Source organism: Camelus ferus, chromosome 15, assembly GCF_009834535.1.
Source record: "Camelus ferus isolate YT-003-E chromosome 15, BCGSAC_Cfer_1.0, whole genome shotgun sequence".
NCBI classification, from domain to species: Eukaryota; Metazoa; Chordata; class Mammalia; order Artiodactyla; family Camelidae; genus Camelus; species Camelus ferus.
In genome coordinates this window covers 51,467,191-51,483,106 of record NC_045710.1, presented here as the reverse complement: position 1 = coordinate 51,483,106, position 15,916 = coordinate 51,467,191, and the positions used below count along the sequence as shown (strand labels likewise).

Genomic DNA, 15,916 nt, shown 5'->3' with positions numbered 1-15,916 from the left:
TGGCCTGCTTCGAGGCCTGCACTGTGAGGGACTGGCGTTGCTGTTGGACTTGATGTGGGGCATAAAGTCCAGGCGCTTTGTGCAGACAGACGCAGGTGCTCACATAATGCCATGAGGCTGCCCCTCTCCTGCCCTCCCCCAGCTGCCTCTGGTTTGGAAATAGTGCCAAGCAGACCCTCCCCGATGGTGATCTGGGTGGCTCCAAGCCTACAGCCTCACAGCTCTGCATCTTCAGAGGAAAGAACTTCCCTCTTCCAACAGTTCCAGCAAAAACTAAGCACCGGGTCGCATGCTCAGCCCTGAAGCAATGACGGAGGTCAGGGAGTTGGGTTATGTAGTTGGAGCCACAGGCTTATTCCTGGAAGTTGGTTATGGGCTCAGCCTCGCCCCTTCCAGGAAGACAGCGTGAGGGTGGGGTGGTTCTCAAGTCAAATCCCGGGAGAGAGGCCTGATGAGGGCCCTGCTTGCAGCTGTGGGTCTCTCCATTCCATCCAAACTGTGGGATCGGCCACTCCTGGAAAACAGCAGACCACCCTCTGTTGTTAGGGGTTAATGTGAATGGTTGAAAACTGCTGGGGTGTCTGAAGCCAGGGGTCTGCTCCTCTAGGAAGATGGCCCTGTCCGTTCTGCAGGGACAGGGACAGGGACAGCAGAGTGTGAGAGGTCCCCACCCATGACTGGTTCTGCTGTTAACACACAAGATGTCCATTGGGTTTTTCTGGCCAGAGAACAGAGAAACTTCTCAGCAAGGATGTGGCCGCCTCCTGGTACTTCTTTCCTGTGGCAGGTGTCCTCGTTGGAGAAATGAGAGTGGGCAGGGGAATGGGCACAGGGGAGGGGGTGAGAGGAGGAGCCCGGCTGACCCAGCCTGGAGGGCTGTGCTCCCTCCTGGCCCAGACTCGCCCTGCTGGCTGGGCAAGGGTTCCCCAAAGTTCTGCTTTTGAGGCTCCCCAGTGTCTCAGGCCCCGGAATAAACAGCTCCCGAGTGGGCTGATCTGGGCCCTTCCTGTATGTGGGGAAATAGAAACCAAAACAGGCGCTTTCTTTTCTGCTGTCGCCCCCGGGCTTATTTTGGGCCTCTTGGGAGGTATCCTCCGGCAGCCCCCTCCCCTGCAGAGGGCAAAGGGCCTTGCGGATGCTCATGGGGTCTTAGGCAAAGCTGCCGATTGACTGCTCCAGAGATTGGGTGCCTTCACATTCCTGTGTCCTCTCCTCTGTGTCAGCTTTCAAACAATGGGAGGGAGGTAGCAGGCTGGTGGATGGTGGCTCTGCATTCTACACACACACGTATGCACACACATGCACACTGCACACACACACGCACACATGTATGCACACACGTACACACGACACATGTACACACATGCACACACATATATACACACTCACACATCACACAACACACATAGCACACACATACACACAGACACATACACATACATGTCACACAGTACACACATTCACATATATGCATATACACATATATCACACATATACACACAGAGATATACACACAGAGATATACGCACATGCATACACATGCAAACACTACACACATCTCACACATATCACACACATACATGTCACACATACACACATACCACATATACACAGATATACACACATGCACATATGCAGACACACATACATACACATACCACACACCACACACATACACACATAACAATACACATTACACATACATATCTCACACACACACACACACACACACACACACACACACACACTGCCACGGCATCATGAGCTGGGTGTAGGCAAGCTCTCCCTTCCTCACCCTGTAGACCAGCTGTGCGCTCTGCTGGCTGCGCTGACGGTGACCGTCCATGACGCGGGCTCCTGCCAGGACCATCCGCGACACGGGCTCCCGCTAGACCAGAGCCGTCCTCCTGGCCTGGCCACGCGAGGAGGCACTAGAGCTTCTCCAGCACAGGAGCTGGGCAGTGAGCTTCTCGGGCGGTGCTCGGGCCCTGGGGGAGGCTGACTCCAGCATCTGGGGAAATGCCGTGGGAATGGGGTGTAGGGGCTGAAGGTGAAAATAGGAAAAAGCAACACAATTTGGATGAAACAAGCCATTTGCAAGGTGACTGATATCTTATAAATGGTCTGCGGGTGAGACCGGGGACAGATGGATAATTAGATTTTTAAGAGTTGGAGAAAATGAGATCCATTTTGATAAGCTTGTAACCATCTGAAGTAATGGGGGACGGAGGAGCGAGAATCTGCCATTATGCTCAGAACTGGCTTTGGGAGGGCTGCCTTGGTCAGCCACTGGGGGGGTATGGATTCTGTCCAGCTGGTCACCTCCACGGCGGGGGTGGGGGGGACTTGGGCTGCACGCCACTGGGACCCCTCTCCTCCGTGTCTTCTAGGTCTCTGCCCACAAAGGCCAGGAACCCCCTAGAGCAGTGTTTGTCCCTCCTGGGAGTCAGGGGTCTCGCCGGAAAGTGGCACACCGGCTTACCCACTGGTTTCTCCTGAGTTGGTCCCCAGCCTGGCTGCCAGGGCAGCGCAGATCCAGCAGCTGAAAGTGAGATCTTGGGTCAGCGTGGGTCTCGTCTGGTGTTTTCTGACATCACTTCTGGCACCAAATGTGTGGTATTTTCTGAAACCAACCGATTCTCCGACGTCAGCTGGGTGTCCTACAATTCGATTCAATTCAGCTCTGACACTCACCCCCGGAGTCACCGCAGACCCTGCAGGTTAAGGGCGCAGTCCCGCAAGACTGCGCCACTTCAGGCGCCACCTGCAGGCGGGGTCTCTAGGCGGCCACGCTTCTGCTCAGCCGACTCCAAATCTGGGGGTCCCCATGACCTCTCTCAGGTGGATAATTCACTAGAATGACTCACGGAACTCAGGAAAACACCGTAATGCTATCGCAGCTTATTATGAAGGATACACGAAAGAGCCCGGTGAAGAGGTGCAGAGGACAGGGTCCAGAAGGATCCAGAGCAGAGCAGCCCCTGGCCCCATGGAATTGGGGCGCGACAGCCTTCTCGTACGTGGATGTGATCACCAACCGGGAAACTTCTTGAAATCTCCTCGAATCTCTCTCGTTGTTTGCGAGCTTTTATAACCCAGTAAGAGAGATGAGAGTTTGGTCTTTCTGGGACTATGTTCCATCCTGAGACCATCTAGGGGTCTATTCTGAGTCCTCTCGTTAGCATAAACTCAAGTGTAGTGGAAACGGGTTTGTTTGAATAACAAAAGGCACTTCTATCACTCGGAAAATTCCAAGGGTTTTAAGAGTTCTGTTCTAGGGACTGGGACAGAGGCCAAATATATATATATATTTTTTTCATTTATTTTTATTTTTTCAAGCTTGAGTCTTGTATTTTTATTTATTTATTTTAATTTAAAATTTTTTTAAATTTTATTTTATTGAGTTATAGTCAGTTTACAATGTTGCATCAATTTCCAGTGTAGGACACAATTTTTCAGTCATACATGAACATACATATACTCATTTTCATCTTCTTTTTCACCATGAGCTACCACAAGATCCTGTATATATTTCTCTGTGCTACACAGTATAAACTTGTTTATCTATTCTATATATACCTGTCGGTATCTGCAAATTTTGAACTCCCAGTCTGTCCCTTCCCACCTCCCTCCCCGCTGGCAACCACAAGTTTGTATTCTATGTCTATGAGTCTATTTTTGTTTTATATTTAAGTTCATTTGTCTTCTTCTTCTTCTTCTTCTTTTTTTAAATTCCACATACGAGCGATGTCATATGGTATTTTTCTTTCTCTTTCTGGCTTATTTCACTTAGAATGACATTCTCCAGGGACATCCATGTTGCTGCAAATGGCGTTATGTTGTCATTTGTTATGGCTGAATAGCACGCCATTGTATAAATATACCACATCTTCTTTATTCAGTCATCTGTCGATGGACATTTAATTTAAGTTTTTTGTTGCAGTATAGTTGATTTACAATGTCGTGTTAGTTTCTGGTGTACAGTGTAGTGATTCACTTACACATATTCTTTTGCATATTCTTTTTCATGATAGGTTATTTATTACAAGCTGCTGAATACAGTTCCCTGTGTTATACACAGTAGGAGCTTGTTATTTATCTATTCTGTACATAGTAGTTTGCAAATACATTTTTTATTCTATCACAAACCTGAGGTCCTGAGTGGGCAGTGAGCCACCTCAGTCCTTCCTTTGACCTGCAAACGTCTGCTCCACCAACCCAGCCCCTTCCCTTGTCTGACCTCCTGTTACTTGATAGGGTCTGAGGCTAGGATTAAGTTAGCCATAGTCACAAGGATGTTTTTTTTCCCTGCAAAGCTGAGAAGGAACCCCTGACCCCCTCCTAGGTGACTGGGGCAAAGGTGTCTGTGACTTTGGGGCAGAGGCTTGTGTTTGGGGCTGCAGTGGAGTGTGGAGTGGGGGGAGGATGGGCCTGAGGGGAGGGCAAGGGAGGAGGGAGAGGATGGGGGGGAGGTGGCGCCTGGCGCCTGGGAGTCCTGAGGGGAAGGGCCCAGATGAGATGCTTCTGCAGAGTCAGCAGGGGAGGGAGGCAGAGCTTCGCGGGTGGTTAGGACTGACCCAGACGTATATAAGTGTGAGTATCTCTGCGGTTTTACTTCCCACCACCGCCGGCCCACAGCACGGCCCTCAGGAGCCCGCAACGGGGAGCAGCCCCTGGAGGAGGGAGGAGGCAGAGATGAGTGGTGATGAGGTCCACTTCTGCACAGACAGCCAGAGTGTCTCCCTCTGCTCCCAAGGTGAGAAAATGTCCTGCCCCAGCCCTCGGCCAGCCTTCTCAGCCCCTGCCTGGCAGGCCCTGGCTGTCTCAGCTTTCAGGGTGAACAGGTCTGGAGAAGGAGGGTCGGGGGATGGCAGAGAGCCCCCAACCCACACCCCATCTCCACGTGAAATCTCCTCAGACCCTTTCCCATGAAGATGGCAACCTGGCAGAGGAAAGAGTGGACTTTGAATTCAGGGGGACCTGGTTTTGAACCCCGTCTCCGCACACTAGGCTGGCCCCGCGAGGCCTCAGGGGTTCGACCTTCAAGTGGATTTCCCTGTGCTGTCAGCCCCCCGACTCCCAGGCACAGCCCTTCTTAGGACACCCACAGGGGGGCTTTCTGACCCAGCCGAAGGAGGCTCCAGGGCTGATCCATGGCAGCTTGTTGGGGCAGTGGCAGCCCCCAAGAGCCACGAGGCTTGCTCTGGTCAGGATTCACAGAGCAAGGCGAGCCCTGGGACTCCGTGGTCAAGGCTCCTGCTGTGTCTCTCCCTCCTTCCTTTCTGCTTTCATTCAGATGACCCCTTTGTTGACCCCTCCTCTGTGCCAGGCTCTGTGCCCTGCGCACGTCCTGCAGGTTCGGGGCTGTGGGCTTCTCTTAGCCTCTGAACTGCTACCACGCCCCCTACGAGCCCTGGGGAATGTTTCCAAGCACTCAGGCATGGTGACTGTCCTCAGCCCCTCGGACAGGCCGAGACACTGAGCCCGTCCAGCCCGCACAGCGCACTCTCCTTCAGAATCCTGCTTCCCCCCGGCAGGGCTGGACTCCGCGGCAGTGACTCCTGCAGCCTCCAAGATGCCCCGGCGTTTGTGGGCCACCCTGGCCTTTGTGGCTGTGACCCTTGTCTCCTCTCTTGTGGCTCTCTTTGTTGTGGGTAAGCTCCCAGGTGACCTGAACCCCACCGACTCTCTCCTTCCGGCATAAAGGCCCCAAAGAGCTGCAGATGCACCCCCTCTGCTCCCAGAAGGGCAGCCCCCCTCCAGTCCCAGGCCCAAACCAGAGCTCTCCTGGCACCCGACCGAGGCCGCTGTCCAACCTCCCCGGAGATGAGGCCTGTGAGGGGAACTTGGTGGGGGGTTGGTTGGTACCGTCTCCCCTCCTTCTGGAACCCTGACTGGGGGTGGGGCAGACTGTTCCCCCAGGATCAGTGCTGAGGGGCTGTGTTGACCCAGGAATGGGGTGTCTCAGTTCTACAGAACCCAAGACCTGAACTGGAGGCCTCCTTCCAAACGTTTCAAGCCAGGGTTCCTGGAGGCAGCAGTTCTGGGCAGTTTCCCGGGGAGCTGGACCGTGAGTAGCCACAGTGGAGGGGGTGGGAGCCGGGGCCTGTGGGTGCCCAGAACCCAGAACACGCTTCCCCCGATACCCTGAGGCCCCTGAATGGGTTCCATCTCCTCCAAGAAAGGCATTACCTTTTTTTTTTTTTTTTTTTAAGAAAACAGCTTTCTTGAGATATAATAGATACATAATAAAGTGTGCAATCTTGTAAGTTTTGACACATGTATAAACCCATGAAACATCATCGCAGTCAAGACAATGAAAATATTCAACCTCCTCCCCCAAAGTTTACTTTTGCCCTTGGCCATCCTTCCTCTCTGCTCCGCCCTCGTTCCCAGGCAGTTGCCACTCATCTCCTCGCTGTAATACAGATTGCTTGGCTTTTTTAGAGTTTTCTACAAAAGGATCTTTAGTATGTGTTCTTTTTTTGACTTTCATCAGTCATGTGATTTGCACATTTTTTCTCCAAGTCTGTGGCTTGCCTGTCTTTTCTCTTAACAAGATTTACACTTCGGTAAAGTCTAATTTATCCATTTTTAGTTCTTATATGAATTGTCCTTTTGGTCTTGTATCTAAGAAATCTTTACTTATCTCAAGGTCGCAAAGACATTCTCCCATGTTTCTTTCTGGAAATTTTTATAGTTTTCGGTTTTACATTTAGGTCTATGATTGACTTTGAGTTAATTCTTGTATAATGGTGCAAGGTGTAGATTGAAGTTCATTTCTTCTTTTTTGCATGTGGACATACAATTGTTCCAGCGCCATTTGTTGAAAAAGTTATCCTTTCTCCATGAATTGCCTTTGTATCTTTGTTGAAAATCAATTGTCCGTACACGTGTGGATTCTCTCTTCTGTTCCATTGAGCTAAGGCATTTCTGGTCTTACCTCAGCATAATGGCTGAAGTTTCACACGCCTACTAGGTAGAGCTTTAGAAATAGGGCAGGAATCCTCTGGAAAGGATGCTTGTCTACTTGAGTCCTCCCTATTCCTGAAAGGAGACTGGGATCAAAAGCCTCCCACGATGAGCGTCTGAGTTGAGGTTCTAGCTCACGAGATGCACAAAGGATGCTAGTGGGACCAAGGGCAGCTGCAGATGGGTTTGGTGGGAAAGACCATGCAGACGAAAGGGGCTACAGAGATTCTCCTTGAATGACCCCAACGACCAAGGCTTTTCACTCAGGTCTCCCATATCCTCAAACGGTTCTGCAGGGACCCGTGCCCTATGTAACACTGTGCGCGGGGGGGGGGGGGGGGGGCAGCCCTTTAAAGGGCCATTGCGGCTCAGGGTCTGTTATCAGCTGGAGGGCTTCTACCATAGCCCTGTGGTTGAGCAGAGTGCTTCCTCGCTTCCTCCATGGGCACCTATTTTGTTTAGCTTGTGACTTTTTCCCTCCATGGATTAGTGATCAGAAAATGTCTATGTTTGTGGTCTACATGGTTTTACGAAGAAACAACAGTGAATCAAGAGTCTTCGTGTTTGTACAAATGTAGCATAGGACTAAACATGGGCTCTAATCATATCTGTCTTCTTTGCCGTAATGACCTAATGGTGCTAATGGTGACACTGCAGTGGAATTAATTGTCAAGAACTCTAAATGATACAATCGGTTACTTTCAAGTTCAATTATAACAGCCAAATCATCCAGTGGGCAAGTATTTCAGTCCTTCTGCTCCTGAGTTCATGTGGGATAGCTAAGTAGGTCTTCATTTCGTTTTGGGGTTCACATTCTCAGGTGGCCCATCCCCAGGGTCTGGGTGGCTACGGGGAGCAGCAGGCTACTCGAGGAAAACTCAGGGTCATGCCGTAGACACTTCCCTTGGAAGCTGTCAGCACGTTCTGGCTGGCCTCTATTGTGAATGCCCCGCTGTGTAATGGGCATCTCTGGCTGCCTTCTCCATTTCCTCTCTTCAGATCCCTACCACCTTGACAGGGTAGCAGAATTGCAAGAGGCTGTCCAGATGTGCAGAGGACATGTGGAGAATTCCAGCGCCTGGAGCTTGGAGATCCAGATGTTGATGTGCAGAGTGGACAATGTCAGTTCTCAGATCCAGAGCCTCGGGGGTCGCCTAGACAATGCCAGTGCTGACATCCAGATGGTCAAAGGCCGCCTCAAGGATGCCCACACCTGGAGTTTCCAGACCCAGATGTTAAGGAGTTCCTTGGAGGGGACCAGTTCTGAGATCCAGAAGCTAAAGGGAGACCTGGAAGAGGCAGAGGCTGTAAATTCTCAGACCCAGAGTTTCTTAAAAAGCAGTTTAGGAAACACTAGCATGGAGCTCCGTCTGTTAAGCAGAGGCTTAGATGATGTCGACACGGAGATCCAGGTGTTGAAGGCCGGGTTGGAAACAGCAAATGCTCAAATCCTGTTGGCAAACAGTAACTTACAGAATGCTAGTGCCCAAATCCATGTTTTGAGAGGCCATCTGGACGGCATTGATGATTTAAGGGCCCAGCAGCAGGATTTTAGACGTGGTTTGGAAGGAGCCACTAGTGAGATGCAGAGGCTAAAGGAAAGTCTGCAAAACACAAACACTGTAAACTCCCAGACCCAGACCTTTATAAAAGGCAGTTTAGACAACACCAGTGCTGAGATCCAGGCACTAAGAAGTCATTTGGAAAGGGCTGGCGATGAGCTTCACTTGTTAAGAAGAGATTTGGAAACAGCCACTGCCCAGACCCAAAGAGCAAACGGTCGCCTGGAACAAACAGATGCTCAGGTGCAGGTTTTACAAACCCGGCTGGAAAATGCCACTGCCTTAAAGCCTAATATTCAGGTATTAAATGGTCAGCTAAGGGATGCCAGCCGAGAGATAGAGACCCTAAAACAAGGCATGAGGGATGCTGCAGCCCTGAATTCCAAGACCCAGATGTTAGAGAGCCAGCTGCAGAAGGCCAGCGCTGAGATCCAGAAGTTAAAAGGGGATTTAAAGAACACCAAGACACTGACTACGAAAATCCAGGAGATGCAGAGTAGCCTGGAGACCCTCCGTGCAGCCTCTGCTTCGCTGGAGCAGCAACAGAGGACCCGAAGTAAGTGGGAGAGAGGAGAGGGCTGGGGAGGGCAGAGGCTCTCCCCAGCCCCCTCCTTTGGCTTTCTTCAGCATGCACTCTGCTGGGAAGGAGTGTGGAAGGGCCAGATCCAACCAAAGGCAGCATAACCGCTGCTCTCAAGTTGCTTATTGTGTGGCCAGAGGGGCAAAACAAAACTTTGGGAAACAAACGATGTCTGGTGGAGATGTATAAGGGGCCTGGATTGTGTTAGGGGGACCGGACAGCCTTCTTTCCAACTCTCTGCTATCCCAAATATGGAGCTTTGTTCAACTTCTCTGAGCATCACTTTTCTCATCTGCAAAGTGGGGACGATAATACTGGCTTCACAGTGAGGATCAAACGAGTTAATGCATATAAAGCATTTAACAAAGTACCCAGCATTCATACAATCATCTGACAAAAATATTTTGACGTCCTGTTGTGTGTCAGGGGCATAAAGATGAACAAGCTGTGAAACACACAGACGGGTAGGGCAAGCGGCCTTACACGAGAGACATGTGGAGAGATGTAAGAGGCGTTATGTTAGGAGCCGGTCCTAAAAACTGCGGGTGGGGAGGAGCCAAAAGAAGAAAAAGAAGAGATCTGGGGGCTAATGTCCTCTGGTGTATAGAAGGATCTTCTGACGGGGGAGGAAATCTTTTGAGGGAGAAAGGATCAGAAGATTCTTTGATGGGAAGATGACCCTTGAACTGAGTCCTAAAGGACCAAGAGGTGTTTGCCAAGCAGGTAGGATAAGGGAGCAGCAGGTTACAGGCATGGAGATGTGAGCCATGAAGTTCAGGAAACTTCAGGCAGTTCGTCTGACTGGACGGTGGCCAAGAGGGCGGTGGATGAGGTGCAGGCTGAAAGGACAGTGGGAAGGGACCAGAGTGGTGGCTTTCAAACTGTTTTGAGTGTAATCAAAGCATGACATTCATTTTACATTGTGACCCATGTAATTATGTCTGTCTCTCTCACACACACACAAACACGTATCACAAAGCAAAACTTTTACCACATGAATGCACTCTGATATTTTATAATCTATTCTTCAAAAAAAATCCGTCAACACAACTCACTAGTGGGTTGATGATTGCAGGGTGAGACTCTATGGAGAAAGGTAGGCGGATCCAGAGAGACACCAGCTAGATGCGAAGGCCTCTGAGCTTGGGTTTCTTCCTTTAGGAAATGAAGCTTTACCGGAGGGCTTCACGGAGGTTGACTAGATGGGTCTCCCGACTGAGCCAGGGAGTAAAAGAGGAAGAAGAGCAGTGACATTTGGACATGCTGAGTCTGCAGTGCTTTGGGGATAGTCAAGCGGCTGTCATCTGCGGGCTGTCGGGAGCACAGGAGAGAGGCCCTGCTGCAGAGAGGGATGTGGGAGTCCTGGGCATGCTGGCTCTGGTGTGGCAGTGGGAGTGGGGGCGTTTGCCTGAGATAAAATGCTTTCGTGAGAAGAAGGCTGGGAGCCGAAATAGGAAGTCAATCTTCAGGTGGCAAGAAGGAAAAGAGGTGTTTTTGGAGGCTGGGGAAGGCAGTCTTAGAATCAGCAGGAGAGCTGGGACATGTGCTGGTGGAGAAGACAAGGAAGGAGGGAATTCCAAGAAGGGAGTGGCTAGTTCTGGCAAATGTCTGAGAGAGGCCAGGTGAAAAAACCAATAAGCATCCACTAACTTCGGGCAACTAGTAAGTCACTGGAATAAAGTTTCAGTGGAGAGTTGTATGTGGCCTGGAGGCCAGAACACAGTCAGCGTGGCGTGAATGAGGGATCAGGTGCCCAGGTCATTCAAGGACCTTGGCTGAGAAGAGAGGGACAGAGATGAGGCTGAGGTGATGGGGATGGAAGGGGGGAAGGAGGGATTAAAAACAACCTGTATCATCCACATTTATATCACAAAACTTTCATATTAATTATAGATAGCAAGGCAAATACTGAAAAAGGGAAAGATGAGAATATGACCACTTGTATTTCCATAAAAAATGTCCATTTTTAAAAATAAGAACCCACTGCTAACATTTTGGTGATATTCCTCGAGAGGGTTTTTCTGGATTAGCATAGGCTTGATCTGAGGTAAGAAAAAGGAACCAGCAAAGAGGAAGGAGGTTGAAGGAGAGAGAGAGGAGAGGAGGACCGCATTGCTGAGTGATTGGCCTTGAAGGGGTGGGGACAGTACTTGAACTTCTGAGGCTGGGAGGGGAGGAGGTGTGGAAGCAGATGACCACCCAGGTTTGCAGATGCAGCCACTCAGAACTGACGGAACTGATATCCAGTGGTGTCTCTGTAGGTAGAGGAGGAGGTCCCTGGTTAAGGGTGAGAGAGGAAGTAGGGAGCGGGGAGGGAGGGGGTGGTTTGGAGCAGCTGCTAACGAGATGGGGCTGACAGATGAGGGGCTTGGCAGACAGTACCGAGGACCCACTCTGTCAGAAGCCCGGACGTGTTCCCCTCTTAATGCCTCTCCTATGCCCCTCTGCTGTCTAACTCCATCCTGTGTCTTCCCACAGCTTTGCTATAGACTGGTGTTTCTCCACCATGGGGTGCATATTGGACCCACTCATTAAGGTTTTAAAAAATGATGCCTGGAACCCACCCTCAGAACTCTTGACTTTTTTTTAAAGGAGGGTCTGGGATGCAGCCTGGGCATCAGAATTTTTTTTTTAAAAAGCTCCCTATGTGGTTCTACTGGGCAGTGAGGGCTGAGAACCATTAGTTTAACTTTTTCTTAGAGGGCCAAGCAGTAGATATTTTGGACTTTTGGCTACACGGTCTCTGTTGCAACATCTCTGCTATTGGAGTGATAAAGCAGCCAAAGACAATGTGTAAATTAAAAGGCGTTGCTGTGTTCCAGTAAAACTTTATTTATAGGAAGAAGCTGCTGGCAGGCTGTAGTTTGCCAAGCCTCGGTTTAGACCACTGGTCCTCAGACTTTGGAGTGCATCAGAATCACTTGGGGAGTTTGTTAAAACACAGATTGTCAAAAAAACAATTTTGGATTCAGCTGGTCTGGGGTGAGTCTGAGAATCTGCTTTTCAACCAAGTTCCCAGGTGCTGCTGATGCTGCCAGTCCGGGATGACACTTTGAAAACCCCTGGTTTACACAGTCACCACCCATTATTCAGACACTTGCAGTCGTATCACACCTTGTGTCTCTGGCCTGATTAAGACTGCCTTCTCCCTGTTCAGCCTCCACGCTGTCGCTAGGTTGACATTTTTACAGTGCAAGTCTGAGCGTATCACCATCCTTCTTAAAACCCTTCATGGCTTTCCATTGCTCACAGAACAAACAAACAAACAAACAAACCCAAACTCCTATACACAGGATGCACGATTTAGTGCTGGTGAACCCATCCACGTTCATCTCCCAACCCTTGTGCACTGACCATACCAAGCATTTGAACAGATCAGGCTGTGCCACACTCTTTATGCTTTGCGACAACTCTTCCCTCTGCCCGGAATGTTCTCCTTGGCACTGCCCACCTGGCAAACTCTTCCTCAGTCTTTCAAGACTCAGCTCAAGTGACCTCTCACGGAGAGTGTCCTTCCTGAGTCCCACTTCCAGCCCAGGCAGGACAGACCACACCCTCTTTCGTGCCTCTATTCTAACATACAATGGTTTTCACTCAATGCATCCGCGACACCTTTTTTTTTCTTTTAACATCTGTTTTGTTTGCTAGACAGTAAGTTTCTTGAGGGCGTGAATCATGTCTTATTGATCTTTGTATAACAGTCCCTGATTCATAGATGGTAAGGAATGTGGAACAGAAGAAATGAGTGAATGAGTCTGTCTTGGCACCACTTCAAACAGCTGTGTTACAGATGACGATGGTTAAGAGCAGAGGTGTCACAGCAGGGAGGGCTGAAACAGCTGGGAGAATCAGGGCTGGTGCTCATGGGGTGAGCTGTTAGGGTCTGAAGCTGTGAGGTCAGGCAGACCAGGGAGTGACAAAGGTCCCAGGTGGGGTCCTGGGTGTGGGCAGCTGACGGGGATGGAGACCAGGTCAAGGAAATGAGTGATGCTACAGGATGGCTGTGAAATCCCCCAGGGAAAGGGCAGGAATAGGGTGTAGAGGACTGTCAGGTGATGGTAGTGAGTCGGGAAAGAGGGTGGTATAGCCAGGAAGCAGGAGTCTCGAAAGAGTGATGCTGGGAGGCAGGGCTGTCTGAATGTCCCCAGGGTGATGAAGCCAGACATCCCGAGCTGATGTCTTCTGGTGTATTGGGTAGTCGCTGGGCGAGTGGCCTCCCAGACCTTGTCCCTGTGGCACTGGGCATCGAGCATCGCATGGGCTTGTGACCCTCAGTCCCTGGAGAGATGGGGAGCCGCAACCAGCTCCTGGTTCTCTCTCCTCCCCAACCTTTGCTCCAGATCAACTTCTCCAGCTGATCCTGCAAGGCTGGAAGTCCTACAATGGGAACTTGTATTACTTTTCTCTTGCCGAGAAGTCTTGGCACGATGCCGAGCAGTCCTGTGTGTCCCAGGGAGCCCACCTGGCCTCGGTGACCTCCGAGGAGGAGCAGGTCAGAGCCATGGGCTTGGGGTGGTGCGGGATCGGGGACTTTGGGGCTTTGGGCTTTCCCCTCCCAGAGCAGCCGTGGCAGAGACCCGTGTGTCACCTCCGTCAGTCGGGGCACAAATGTGTATTGAGTTCTTATAAGCATCTTGTCTGGAGGTACAAGCACTGCCTGCAAACCCCAATGTCCTCAGTGAACGAGGGACAGTCAGCAGTGCGGAAGCACAGGGAGGTGGCACCACGTGATGTCCCTTAACGCGCTGGATGCCTGCTTCCCTCCCCACCCCCTCATTTTCCTCTCAGTCTCCCTCTCTAGTGGTCAGTCTTGATTTTAATGTCAGTCCATCTAATGGGTGTGGAAGGCCCATGAGCAGAAGACCCAGGCTTCCCGGGAAGGCCAGACACACATAAGAGTTTGAGGACCACCAAAGGCAGCATAGCCCCGCAGTGGCCCACAGGTTAAAGGCTCTTACCAGAATTTACTAGGGTTATTGACAAGGGACCCCTATAGTTTTCGTCAGATTCATTTTACAGACTTGCCCGTCTCTTGTGGTTCTCCTGAGAGTGTTCTCGTATGTCTGTCAAAGGATATGCTATTTTATAAAACATACCTTCTTAAAAAAATCATGGCCAGGTCTGTCTTAATCCCAACAAAGCCACACTCCTCATCAAGTCAACACAGGAGAAGCTGGGCTTTGCCTGAGGGGACCTGGCTACTGCCCTAGATCTGGAAAACAGTGGAATGCATAGGGAGGGGCCCAGCTCCTGCGGAAGAGTGGGCTTCATGCCCCCCACCCCCCAGGCCTAGGGAGGGAGAGACTTTCACACGAAGTCACTGCCTTTTTCTCTGCAGGCATTTCTGATGCAGTTCACAAGTACCGCTTACCACTGGATTGGCCTCACTGACTGGGGCACGGAGGGCCACTGGCGCTGGGCAGATGACACACCATTCAACAGCGCCAGGAGCAGTGCGTGAGTCCAGCCACTCACTGTGTGGTGCCGTCCTGGGCACTGGTTTGGGCAGGCCTGGCTAGAGATGCTTGTGTGTCTCTGTCCTGTGTATCTATCCCTGCCCCGTAAGCGTTAGTGTTCTGTGTGATATATGTGTATGATGTGTGTATGTGTATGTGTGTATGGGATGTGTTTATATGTGATTGTGTATGGTGTGTGTAATGTGTAGTATGATGTGTGTGGTGGGTTTGTGTGTATACATGTGATTGTGTGATGTGCGTGTGGTGTGTGTGTGTATTGGGTGTGTGTATATATGTGTGGTGTGTGTGGTGTGTGTATACTGGGTATGTGTATATATGACTGTGTGGTGTGTGTAATGTGTGTGTATGGTGTGTGTATACTGGGTGTGTGTATAGTTGATTGTGTGATGTGCGTGTGGTGTGTGTATAGATGACTGTGTGGTGTGTGTGTGGTGTGTGTGTATTAGGTGTGTGTATATATGATTGTGTGATGTGCATGTGGTGTGTGTATGCTGGGTGTGTGTGTAGATGACTGTGTGGTGTGTGTGGTGTGTGTATGGTGTGTGAACACCAGCACAGCTGTGGTCGTTGCCTGGGCCCCTCCACAGGGGCGTCAGAACCGGGCAGGCAGCCTGTCAGCGGGTCTTGCTGGGTTTTTTTGTTTGTTTGTTTTTGGTTTTCACCTATCCTGGTCCTAAAGAGCCTCGCCCCCATCGGAAGCTATCTAAATGTGACTTTGGGGGCGGGGACTTGGAGCTTTAGATAACCTTCCTGTTCCTCCATTCTCAGTAACTAAGAACGACCTTAGCAGCGCCACCTGCCCGGGCACCTCTGGCCCCATCCTGGGGCTACCAGGGGATTAGGGACCTGTGTCACGTCAGCTCCTTATGCCACAGCAGGAGGAGGGGACACTTCACCTGGCAGAATAAAGCCCTCTTGTCTTCAGGTTTTGGGACCAGAATCAGCCGGACAACTGGCGACACAGGAACGGGCTGACGGAAGACTGTGTCCATGTTCAGAAGAAGTGGAATGACATGTACTGTTCCGCCCTCTACCACTGGGTCTGCAAGAAGCCCATGGCCGGGGTGTAGCCTGAGGGCAGGCCCGAGCTGAGGGGTCACGGCAGCTGCCAGCTCTGGGTCCTTCTCCAGGACACCTTGGGACCCTCTGAACTCAGCTTGATCTCTGGGGCCTTCCATTGGGCTTTTGTTTTTCCTGACCTGTCCTTTTTTTTTTTTTTTAAAATCTTTCAAACACATTTACCTTCATGCAACCCTGCACAATCAACAAGTCCTCAAGGCCAGAGCCTTGTGCCACTGTATCCCCCTCCGCAACCAGCCTGTCAA

General features: G+C 50.7%; 1 protein-coding gene across 1 annotated transcript; it reads left to right on the top strand.

Moving 5' to 3' along the window:
- Positions 1-4,420: 4,420 nt before the first annotated feature.
- CLEC4F (C-type lectin domain family 4 member F) lies at positions 4,421-15,916 on the top strand. Its single transcript, XM_014565165.2, has 7 exons — positions 4,421-4,756; positions 5,538-5,654; positions 5,969-6,070; positions 7,972-9,090; positions 13,455-13,606; positions 14,453-14,571; positions 15,517-15,916. The coding sequence occupies exons 1-7, from the start codon at positions 4,426-4,428 to the stop codon at positions 15,659-15,661; spliced, it is 2,085 nt and encodes a 694-aa protein (XP_014420651.2). The 5' UTR covers positions 4,421-4,425; the 3' UTR covers positions 15,662-15,916.

Bases quoted from the DNA above. Each gene is read 5' to 3' on its own strand.
- CLEC4F (XM_014565165.2), top strand. From the start codon at position 4,426: ATGGGCCTGAGGGGAGGGCAAGGGAGGAGGGAGAGGATGGGGGGGAGG. The intron at 4,757-5,537 runs GTGAGAAAATGT...TCCCCCCGGCAG, and splicing joins TGTCTCCCTCTGCTCCCAAG to GGCTGGACTCCGCGGCAGTG. The intron at 14,572-15,516 runs GTGAGTCCAGCC...TCTTGTCTTCAG, and splicing joins AACAGCGCCAGGAGCAGTGC to GTTTTGGGACCAGAATCAGC.